The sequence below is a fragment of the Somniosus microcephalus genome, chromosome 7 (genome assembly GCF_052327205.1).
Source record: "Somniosus microcephalus isolate GS21.2 chromosome 7, FLI_Smic_1.0, whole genome shotgun sequence".
NCBI classification, from domain to species: domain Eukaryota; kingdom Metazoa; phylum Chordata; class Chondrichthyes; order Squaliformes; family Somniosidae; genus Somniosus; species Somniosus microcephalus.
Window position 1 is genome coordinate 70,935,643 of NC_140993.1, and position 12,533 is coordinate 70,948,175.

At 45.3% G+C, this 12,533-nt stretch overlaps 1 protein-coding gene across 5 annotated transcripts in view; it reads left to right on the forward strand.

Moving 5' to 3' along the window:
• Positions 1–8,690: 8,690 nt before the first annotated feature.
• LOC147114710 (uncharacterized) overlaps positions 8,691–12,533 on the forward strand; it is a 162,617-nt gene continuing 158,774 nt past the window's right edge. For all 5 annotated transcript variants that reach the window (XM_085992572.1, XM_085992573.1, XM_085992575.1 and 2 more), the window contains exons 1-2: positions 8,691–8,840; positions 10,887–11,018. In XM_085992572.1, coding sequence (XP_085848698.1) covers positions 8,783–8,840; positions 10,887–11,018 — 190 coding nt within the window. In that variant the 5' untranslated portion in view covers positions 8,691–8,782. The remainder of the gene's footprint in view (positions 8,841–10,886; positions 11,019–12,533) is intronic.

Consider the following 12,533-nt stretch of genomic DNA (forward strand, 5'->3'; position numbering starts at 1 on the left):
GGAAGAAGAATCCCTCTGAATTGGGAGGGGGAAGAAGAATCCCTCTGAATTGGGAGGGGGAAGAAGAATCCCTCTGAATTGGGAGGGGGAAGAAGAATCCCTCTGAATTGGGAGGGGGGAAGAAGAATCCCTCTGAATTGGGAGGGGGGAAGAAGAATCCCTCTGAATTGGGAGGGGGAAGAAGAATCCCTCTGAATTGGGAGGGGGAAGAAGAATCCCTCTGAATTGGGAGGGGGAAGAAGAATCCCTCTGAATTGGGAGGGGGAAGAAGAATCCCTCTGAATTGGGAGGGGGAAGAAGAATCCCCTCTGAATTGGAAGGAAATCGGCTAGATTCAAACCCAGATCCAAAAGGTACAAGCATGGACTTATAACCTCTGGCTGTCTACATTTTGACTTTTGTGTCTCAATAGTTGGATATCTACTAAATCTGTGAGCTTGCACCTTTTGGAGCGGGAGTACAAACATACAACAGATACAGACCCTGTCAAATCTGAAGCATTAAATTGGCAGCAATTATCTTTGTGCGAGTCTGTCTCTCAAATTTAACCTTCAGAATTTATGTACATGTGTAACCATTTAGCCCGGCAGTTGAGAAATTTCCTTTCAGTAAAATTAAAACAAACTGATTTCCCTCAACTCTTAGATCAAGTAAGTAGTTTGGTAACACACGTATTTACCCACTGAGCCATTGGAGGGAGCTTAACGTGTCCACTTAATTGTGTTCATGTGGTTTCACGCTCGAAGTGCATGAGGAAAAAAAGGAAACACTGAGAATCTGCAGGAAAAGCCTGTTTGTGCTCTGCCAATATTGCTTTTATAGATGAGCAGAGCTGCTGAATAGTAGATAATAGCTTGTCCTTAATAAAACCAGCCAGTTAGAAAATATATTGATCGGATCTGGTCATTCAGTTCATTAAACAGTGTTGTTGTGACTGTTTAACCGAGCTCTCTTCAGAATTAATAACCAAGATTAATGTTGATGCTGAGATTTCATATCATGTCCACTTGAGCTGTGAAAAATGCCCAGTGTCACAATTGTAGATTTTACCCCTCCAAACTTGGGTGTCTGGAGAGAGCATTTCGAGTTGTAGAACAAGAAACTGGAGCACTGATGGTTGTAGGTCTCTGTGTGGGCAGTTTGAGGTGATGAGTTAAGAGTATTGGACAAGAATCCACTAAGCTGGACAATGGAGGAAAGTCTTTGGGGGAGGATGGTATGGTTGACTATGTCAATGGCTGCAGAGAGGGCGAGGAGTGATGGTGCGCCATATCATGGTCACAAAGGATGTCATTTGTAAGCATCTGCCTGCAACTAGTGGGTAGCTGGCTCCAGTCCTCGCCTGTAGCCCAGCAAATGAAAACCACTTTATCTTAATCTTAGTTATTATTAAAAAATATATCTTCTATGTATAGTCATGTATGTTTTATAAAAGCTCACTCATAAGCATTTTTCATGTATTTTTTTTTAAGTAGCTAAAGCCACTAGAAATCTTGCTTGCTGAACTGCCAAATGATCGAGGCAAAATCTTGCTGGCTCTGCTGTTGCTCCATTCCAGTTTCCCAGTTGGCTTAGTGGGTAAAGCTCAACCCAGTGTAATACTGTACCTGTACCATACAGACAGAAGGTCCCAGCCACATACTTGATTTGTGCAGCTGTCAAGTTGAGGCATGTTTGGGGTTGGGTGAGGAAAGGAACTGGTTTAGCTGTGAAACCCCACTCTCCTTTCCCAGTACTGCAGTTGAAGAGTGTGCTGAAACTCTGCTCATGTTGAGGTACCAGATTATCACAGGCACCCATTTGCAACCCTGCAAATGTCAGTACTTTTTGGGAGGGTGTGGGAAGAGTTAGAGTTTGCAGTACTTTTGAGACCTGGAAGTGTGTTAAACACTTTTGTAGAGTACAGTAAGGATGTGGTTAATTAATAGGAAATCAAAATTAATATGGGACATATTTATTTTTGGCTGCAAGTTGAACTGGAGTGTGTAATGCATTGCTTCAGGGTTGAGGAAACATCAATTCAGTGATGCAGAAGGTGGCGGGCTGGTATATTGAATGGAATTGGTCTGTAGTTGAATTGGAACACCAGAACAAGAGTAGAACATTCAGCCCCTCGAGCCTGTTCCTTGTCATTGTTTATCATTCTCTCAGCAGCCTTGCTCCACCCTGCTTCTGGGCAGTTGTGCCCTTTCTTACTGCTGGCTGAGCCTTCAGTGCTCCCTTATTCTCAAACCATATATATAAGCATAACCATCTACAATACCCATTAGTAAATAATGATTTTTCAGATTCTTAATCTTTGAGGAATCGCCATTGCAACTCTGCTTAACCGTTCTAGTGACATGTGTTCCCTTCCCAATATGCATTCCCAAATGACTCCACTGAAATAACATAAAATCACCTTACATTTCTAACAGTGGCACATTTTTCTGTGATCAACACTCATAGATAGCGAAGACGTAGGTATTCTGCCATATCAGCTTCTGGTTTTATTTGTTCTTGGGATGCAGGTGATGCTGGCAAAACTGCATTTATTGCCCATCCATAGTTGCCCTAAGAAGGGCTTTCTCCTTTAACCACTGCAGCCCTTCTGGTGACTTTGCTTCCATGATGGTACTAGGTAGGGAATTTCCAAGATTTGACCCAGCTCCAACAGCATTGGGCTCCCTGGGATCATGCCAAATTTATCCATATACCCATGCAGGCCCATTCCCCCATCACATCTAGATCTGCCTGCAATCTATTTTTCTCATCTAAGGGCCTTACACCCGCATATATCTTTGTAAATGAAAAATAAAATTAAGATCCCGCTAATAGAACAAATGTAACAAGTAAAACACTATCCAAGGGATTAAAAACGAAAGTGCAATTCGAGTGTGTTGTGGGACACGGCCTGTGTATCCCCGTCAGGTATAACGGCCAGCGAGGCAGGTAGTCTAGATGTCATCCTGTGGTATGCAGTTGTCTTGCAGGATCGTGAGATATGGCTTTGTTACCCACAAGACACTGAACCCGTGTGTGAATGTAAACCGAATACTGAATAGCTAAAAGTTTGAAGTGCATGAAATTTATGTTCGTACAAAACCAGTGAACATTCATACCCAAAGGATGTTTCTTGCAGAATCGAGATGAAAGCAACTGCTGGGAGTGCAAAGCACAGGCACGTCAGCTAGCATCTGGAATTCCAAATTAACATTATGGCCAGTCCCTCCATTAACCTACCTTTCTCTGGCTGACTGACCTGCTACTTGCACAGTGCCTTCTCTAGGAAGCATTATGATGTAACTCCTGTTGCAGTCAAGAGTTGGGAGGCGCAAACCTCATGGTAATGCAGCCTATGTTAGATCATAGCACGGTCATATTGGAATAAGGCACCAGCTATCAGGTAACAAGACTGAGGTTGTGGATTTATTTTTGGGGAATGGATATGATTGCCACCAACTAATGTAACTTGGCCACTGTGTATGGAAGCTTCTCATCTATACCATGTATGTGCAGGGCAGAGGTGTATATTATACCATGTCTGCAGGGCGGAGGTGTATATTATACCGTGTCTGTGCGGGGCAGAGGTCTATATTATACCGTGTCTGTGCAGGGCAGAGGTGTATATTATACCATGTCTGTGCGGGGCAGAGGTGTATATTATACCATGTCTGTGCGGGGCAGAGGTGTATATTATACCATGTCTGCGGGGCAGAGGTGTATATTATACCGTGTCTGTGCGGGGCAGAGGTGTATATTATACCGTGTCTGTGCGGGGCAGAGGTGTATATTATACCGTGTCTGTGCAGGGCAGAGGTGTATATTATACCGTGTCTGTGCGGGGCAGAGGTGTATATTATACCGTGTCTGTGCGGGGCAGAGGTGTATATTATACCGTGTCTGTGCGGGGCGGAGGTGTACATTATACCGTGTCTGTGCAGGGCAGAGGTGTATATTATACCATGTCTGCGGGGCAGAGGTGTATATTATACCGTGTCTGTGCGGGGCAGAGGTGTACACTATACCGTGTATGTGCGGGGTGGAGGTGTATATTATACCGTGTCTGCGGGGCAGAGGTGTATATTATACCGTGTCTGTGCAGGGCAGAGGTGTATATTATACCGTGTCTGTGCAGGGTGGAGGTGTATATTATACCGTGTCTGTGCAGGGCAGAGGTGTATATTATACCGTGTCTGTGCAGGGTGGAGGTGTATATTATACCGTGTCTGTGCAGGGCAGAGGTGTATATTATACCGTGTCTGTGCAGGGTGGAGGTGTATATTATACCGTGTCTGTGCAGGGCAGAGGTGTATATTATACCGTGTCTGTGCAGGGTGGAGGTCTATATTATACCGTGTCTGTGCAGGGCAGAGGTGTACATTATACCGTGTCTGTGCAGGGCAGAGGTGTATATTATACCATGTCTGTGCAGGGTGGAGGTGTATATTATACCGTGTCTGTGCAGGGCAGAGGTGTATATTATACCGTGTCTGTGCAGGGTGGAGGTCTATATTATACCGTGTCTGTGCAGGGCAGAGGTGTACATTATACCGTGTCTGTGCAGGGCAGAGGTGTATATTATACCGTGTCTGTGCAGGGTGGAGGTGTATATTATACCGTGTCTGTGCAGGGCAGAGGTGTATATTATACCATGTCTGTGCAGGGTGGAGGTGTATATTATACCGTGTCTGTGCAGGGCAGAGGTGTACATTATACCGTGTATGTGCGGGGTGGAGGTGTATATTATACCGTGTCTGCGGGGCAGAGGTGTATATTATACCGTGTCTGTGCAGGGCAGAGGTGTACATTATACCGTGTATGTGCGGGGTGGAGGTGTATATTATACCGTGTCTGCGGGGCAGAGGTGTATATTATACCGTGTCTGTGCAGGGCAGAGGTGTATATTATACCGTGTCTGTGCAGGGTGGAGGTGTATATTATACCGTGTCTGTGCAGGGCAGAGGTGTACACTATACCGTGTCTGTGCAGGGCAGAGGTGTATATTATACCGTGTCTGTGCAGGGCAGAGGTGTACATTATACCGTGTCTGTGCGGGGCGGAGGTGTACACTATACCGTGTCTGTGCAGGGCAGAGGTGTACACTATACCGTGTCTGTGCAGGGTGGAGGTGTATATTATACCGTGTCTGTGCAGGGCAGAGGTGTACATTATACCATGTCTGTGCGGGGCGGAGGTGTACATTATACCGTGTCTGTGCGGGGCGGAGGTGTACATTATACCGTGTCTGTGCGGGGCAGAGGTGTACATTATACCGTGTATGTGCGGGGTGGAGGTGTATATTATACCGTGTCTGTGCAGGGCAGAGGTGTATATTATACCATGTCTGTGCAGGGTGGAGGTGTATATTATACCGTGTCTGTGCAGGGCAGAGGTGTACATTATACCGTGTATGTGCGGGGTGGAGGTGTATATTATACCGTGTCTGCGGGGCAGAGGTGTATATTATACCGTGTCTGTGCAGGGCAGAGGTGTACATTATACCGTGTATGTGCGGGGTGGAGGTGTATATTATACCGTGTCTGCGGGGCAGAGGTGTATATTATACCGTGTCTGTGCAGGGCAGAGGTGTATATTATACCGTGTCTGTGCAGGGTGGAGGTGTACATTATACCGTGTCTGTGCAGGGTGGAGGTGTATATTATACCGTGTCTGTGCAGGGTGGAGGTGTATATTATACCGTGTCTGTGCAGGGTGGAGGTGTATATTATACCGTGTCTGCGGGGCAGAGGTGTATATTATACCGTGTCTGTGCAGGGCAGAGGTGTATATTATACCGTGTCTGTGCAGGGTGGAGGTGTACATTATACCGTGTCTGTGCAGGGTGGAGGTGTATATTATACCGTGTCTGTGCAGGGTGGAGGTGTACATTATACCGTGTCTGTGCAGGGTGGAGGTGTATATTATACCATGTCTGTGCAGGGTGGAGGTGTATATTATACCGTGTCTGTGCAGGGTGGAGGTGTATATTATACCGTGTCTGTGCGGGGCAGAGGTGTATATTATACCGTGTCTGTGCAGGGTGGAGGTGTATATTATACCATGTCTGTGCAGGGCAGAGGTGTACACTATACCGTGTCTGTGCGGGGCAGAGGTGTATATTATACCATGTCTGTGCAGGGTGGAGGTGTATATTATACCGTGTCTGTGCGGGGTGGAGGTGTATATTATACCGTGTATGTGCAGGGCAGAGGTGTACATTATACCGTGTCTGTGCAGGGCAGAGGTGTATATTATACCGTGTCTGTGCAGGGCAGAGGTGTATATTATACCGTGTCTGTGCAGGGCAGAGGTGTATATTATACCGTGTCTGTGCAGGGCAGAGGTGTACATTATACCGTGTCTGTGCAGGGCAGAGGTGTATATTATACCGTGTCTGTGCAGGGCAGAGGTGTACATTATACCGTGTCTGTGCAGGGCAGAGGTGTACATTATACCGTGTCTGTGCAGGGCAGAGGTGTATATTATACCATGTCTGCGGGGCGGAGGTGTATATTATACCATGTCTGTGCGAGGCAGAGGTGTACATTATACCGTGTCTGTGCAGGGCAGAGGTGTATATTATACCGTGTCTGTGCAGGGCAGAGGTGTACATTATACCGTGTCTGTGCGGGGCGGAGGTGTACACTATACCGTGTCTGTGCAGGGCAGAGGTGTACACTATACCGTGTCTGTGCAGGGTGGAGGTGTATATTATACCGTGTCTGTGCAGGGCAGAGGTGTACATTATACCATGTCTGTGCGGGGCAGAGGTGTACATTATACCATGTCTGTGCAGGGCAGAGGTGTATATTATACCATGTCTGTGCGAGGCAGAGGTGTACATTATACCGTGTATGTGCGGGGTGGAGGTGTATATTATACCATGTCTGTGCAGGGCAGAGGTGTACATTATACCGTGTATGTGCGGGGTGGAGGTGTATATTATACCATGTCTGTGCGGGGCAGAGGTGTACATTATACCATGTCTGTGCAGGGCAGAGGTGTACATTATACCATGTCTGTGCGGGGCAGAGGTGTACATTATACCATGTCTGTGCGGGGCAGAGGTGTACATTATACCGTGTCTGTGCGAGGCAGAGGTGTACATTATACCGTGTATGTGCGGGGTGGAGGTGTATATTATACCATGTCTGTGCGGGGTGGAGGTGTACATTATACCATGTCTGTGCGAGGCAGAGGTGTACATTATACCATTTCTGTGGAGACGCAGTGACCTCACCCCTGTCCCCATTCAACACAATTAATCAAACCTAGCTGTTGGGTCACTTGGCTGCATGTATTAAAACTGATAAAAGTGTATTTTTCCATCTTTAGGTCAATTTTTTTCTTTACAACCCCACCCCCTTTTACAGACATACAAAAACATTGGATAGGAAAAAAACAGCTGGTCCATCTAGCTTGTCCCATGCAGTTATGATGCCTTATGTATTAGATCGAGAGAGTCCCTACCCACTAGGTGCCATATTGTCTCCTGGGAAAAGCGATAAAACAGATCAAAAACCCAAGGTGGGGAAAGATCTGAAAAATTCCTCTCTGCTCTATCTAGGTGATCAAAACTCGTCCAGGAGATCACATTGACCATGAACTGCCTAACCTCGAACCTATTTCTCCACTTGTGTAATTTATACACATGATCCCTGGTCCTCCCCAACATATCAAATTGAAATAATTTATGAGTGTGCTCACAATCTAGTCCTTTCATTTTTTTAAAGACCTCAATCAAATCGTCCCCGAGGCTATGCTTCTCTAAAGTATATAGACCTAGTTCCTTAGGCTATCTGGGTAGCTACGGTATTTTAATCTGGGGATCATTCTTATGCCTCTCCCCTGAACCTTTTCCAAAGCCTCAATATCACCTGCTGATTGAGGGTCAAAACTAGAAATTAAATCTATCCAAGGACAAAATCGTATGTTTAGTTTTGTAATAGATAGTCCTGTGAATGCAGCCTAGTACTCTGTTTGCTTTAGCTATAGTTTTTCTGCATTGGTCGGGAACCTTCAGCGTTGTGAACTAGGGTCTTTTCCCTTTCACCACAGGCTTCAGTTGTGTTCCTTATAAGGTGCAAGTGTGCGTAGCGTTGGTCCTGCCCACATGCATAACGATGTACTTGTCAAAGTTAAATGCCATTTGGCAAACTTGGGGCCCATTTCCCAAACATATCGAGACCTGCTTGAGTTATTTAGTCTCCTCCACAGTCCTGACACACTCTCAAATGTTTGTATTATCCGCAAACGTGCCCAAACCCCTTCATCTAAGTCATTAATATAGATAGTAAAGAGAAAAGGCCCTACAGTCTCCAAGCAGATCCACAGCCACCGATAACAATTTACTGCCTATGGGCAAGCAGCCAATTCTTACTCCACTATAGCAGCTTCTCATAGTTTCTCCCCAGTATTTTTGTTACCGTTCTAACTCGGGGATGACACATTCGCCAAGTGTCCTCTGGTGTCTCGCCATTTTTCATATGAGCTTGTTAGTCAGTAGACTATTTAACTTTGGAAGGTTTACCAGCAAAGCTTGATTAGGGCACCAGTGCTGTGGAACTGTACCCCAGCAGGGTCTTTAGGCAAGGAGGGGAGAAAAAAACAGGAAACAGATTTCGCTGAAAAAATGTTGTTATTACAAGAAATTACTGTTTTACCAGCAATGCTTTCAGAAATAGGACATGGTGATAAATCTTGAGCTCTTGTGTGCATTTATTTTACAGAAATACACAAGACGCCATTTGGTGTGGAGCTGCTGTCTTTTGGTGGTAATCATTACGGAGAAGGGACAATAATGGAGATGATGCCGCAGTCAGCACAGATGAGCACAGAGCCTCCCTTCAGCCTTCTTGGTAAGGATCCTAAAGTCTCAAACTTTAGGGTCATAGGCTCAATTTTTTCAGTTACGGGGGCAGTAGAGAAAGGAAGTGTTTTCTACCATTTCTCTCCCGATGCCTCATACCCCTATATTCCTCAGTTGAGGACTGGCAAGGGATCGGGAATGGGTTGTTAAGATGCAGGTGAGTGAACCCTGGTGTGGTTCTCTTGCTGCTCTTCCCCTTCATTGCCACCCCCCCCTCCCCCCCCCCCAGCTCTCCTGTGGGGTATTGTGACCTATAGGTTGTATTTGGTGTGTTTATGAGATGGGAGGAGGGGAGATGCTTTTAGACTTGTGTATTGTTTATACTATGTTTCAACAACAACAACAATTTGCATTCTTATAGCACCTTTAACGTAGCAAATTGTCCCAAGTCACTACGCAGGAGCGTTATCGAACAAAATTTGACACCGAGCCACATAATGAGGTATTAGGGCAACTGACCAATAGCTTGGTCGAAGAGGTAGATTTTAAGGAAAGTCTTAAAGGAGGAAAGAGAGGTGGAGAGGTTTAGGGAGGGAACTCCAGAGCGGAGGTCCTCGGCAGCTGAAGGCATAGCCGCAAGTGGTGGAGCAATTAAAATTGGGGATGCGCAAGAGGCCAGAATTGGAGAAGCGCAGATATCTTGGAGGGTTGTAGAGCTGGAGGAGATTACAGAGATAGGGAGGGGCGAGGCCATAGAGGTATTTGAAAACGAGAATGAGAATTTTAAAATCGAGGCGTTGCTCAACCGGGAGCCAATGTAGGTCAGCGAGCACAGGAGTGATGGGTGAACGAGACTTGGTTCAAGTTAGGATACGGGCAGCAGAGTTTAGGATGAACTTAGGCTTATGAAGGGTGGAAGATGCGAGTCCAACCAGGAGTGAGTTGTCTAAACCCCTTTGTTGCACTAATTGCACATTAATGCTGTTCAATAGAAAAAGGAAGGCTTATATATTTATATAGCGCCTAATAATGTCTCTGAGAAACCATCTCAAAGCACTTTGCATATTATGTATTACTTTAAAGTGCAATGACCATTATGTAAGCAGATATGGCAGCTATTTGCACAGCAACAACTAATTGCATTTATATAGTGTCTTTGACGTAGGAAAATGTCCCAATGCACTTCACAAACAAAAACTGACGCCAAGCCAAAGAAGGAAATATTAGGACGGGTGAATAAAAGCTTGGTCAAAGTGGTAGGTTTAAAGGAGAGCCTTAAAGAAGGTGAGAGCTGGAGATGCGGAGAATTTTAGAGAGGGATTCCTAGAGTTTAGGACCTAGACAGCTGAAGGCATGGCTGACAATGGTGGAACGAAGGGAGTGGGGGATGCACAAGAGGCCAGAGTTGGAGGAACGCAGCGTTATTGGAGGGTTGTACAGCTGGAGGAGGTGACAAAGATGGGGAAGGGTGAGGCTATTGAGAAATGTGAACACAAGGATGAGAATTTTAAAATTGAGGCTTGGTGGACTGAGTACCAATGTAGGTCAGCAAGCAACAGGATGATGGGTGAGTGGGATTTGGTGCGGGTTAGGATACTGGCATCAGTTTTGGATCAGCTCTAGTTTATGCAAGATGAAAGATGCAAGGCTAGCCAGGAGAGCATTGGAATAGTTGAGTCTAGTGGTAACAAAAGCATTAATGAGGGTTTCAACAGCAGATGGACTGAGGCAGGGGCAGTGCTGGACAATGTTAGAGGTGGAAGTAGGTGGTCTTGGTGATGGAGAGGATATGAGGTCAGAGGCTCCGCTCAGGGTCAAATAGGATGCTGAGATCTCAAAATTCCGGCTCAACCATGAGAGTTTGGTCCTCTTCAAGTTAACGCCAGTATCTTTAATATCCACCTAAACCATTGGGACAGGCAGATGGGTAACGTCTCATCCAAGGACAGCACTTCTGATAATTGAACACTCCCTCAGTACTACACCGAAGTGACGGCCTAGATTGAGGTCAAATCACAACCATCTGGCTCGGAGGAGAGAGGGCTACCAACTGAGCCATGCTGACACCTGTACCAATTCTTGCTGTTTCCTGCAGACACTATAGAAGGACGTGGTGTCGAGGAGCTGGTGAACTTCGAACTTATGCTACCTCCTGTACGCGAGATGAAGGGTGCAACGACGTCTTGCCCAGCACTGCAGCACCTAAACTCTCCAGCCGAAGTCGCAGGTAGGCAATGTCACAGGAGTGAAGACCATCTCTCACTGCCTTGATTTTAAGTTTTAGTTTCCTGCATGAAACTCCAAATTATTCTTCAATTACAAAAGTCTGCTTTGTTTGGTAGGTTCTAATCAGAAGGTTTCAGGGATAATCCGCTCTCCTGAAAATTGCACGATAAAGCTTTACAATACAGTATTTTAAATGGAGCAGGTTATTAAAGGGTGCAGTGGAAGCAGATACAAGACTATAAAAGAAAACAGAATCTTTGCTTTTATATCTAGAGGCACGGAATACAAAAGCAAGGAAGTTATATTAAACTTTAGTTAGGCCACAGTTGGAGTATTGAGTTTTGGGCACCACAGTATAAAGAAAGAACTTGCATTTATACAGCACCTTTCACGATGTCCCAAAGCACATTACAGCCAAAGTACCTTTTGAAGTGTAGTCAGTGTTCTAATGTACGAAACTTGGCAGCCAATTTGCGCACAGCCAAGACCCACGAACAGCAATGTGATAATGACCAGATAATCTATTTTAGTGATGTTGGTTGAGATCTTTTATGTTCACCTAAGAGGGCACATGGGACCTCTTATAACATCTCATCCGAAAGTTGGCTCCTTCAACAGTGCAGCACTCTCTCAGTACTGCACTGGTGTGTCAGCGAGATTATGCGCTCAAGTCTCTGGAGTGGGACTTGTACAACCTCTGTGCTACCACTGAGCCATAGCTGACACGTTAGTCAGCCAGGAGGGATATGAAAGTATACATTGACTGGGATGTTATCAGGCATGAGGGGTTACAGTTATGAGGAGAGAGTTGAGAAGCTAGAGCTGTGATGGTTAAGGATGACCGTATAAAGTTCTTCAACATTTAAAAGGGTTATAAGATAGTGATACAGATTGTTTCCATTGATCAGAAAGACACTAGTGAGAGAACATAATTTTAAGCTAATTACAGTACATGGAATTAAAGGGGAAGTTAGAAAAAAATACTTAATTACATATTTTAACCAATGTCTGTATTATCTGCCACAAATAGCTATTGAAGCAAACTCTTAATTTTTTTTAAAAAAAGAATGAAAAGAAAGACTTGGATTTATATAGCGCTTTTCACGACCAACGGACGCCTCAAAGCGCTTTACAGCCAATGAAGTACTTTTGGAGTGTAGTCACTGTTGTAATGTAGGAAACATGGCAGCCAAATTACGCACAGCAAGCTCCCACAAACAGCAATGTGATAATGACCAAATAATCTGTTTTTGTTATGTTGATTGAGGGATAAATATTGGCCAGGACACAGAGGATAACTGCCCTGCTCTTCTTCGAAAAAGTGCCATGGGATCTTTTACGTCCACTTGAGCGAGCAGACGGGACCTCAGTTTAATGTCTCATCCAAAAGACGGCACCTCCGACAGTACAGCACTCCCTCAGCACTGCACTGGAGTGTTAGCCTAGATTTTTGTGCTCAAGTCCTTGGAGCAGGACTTGAACCCCCAACCTTCTGACTCAGAGGCGAGAGTGAACC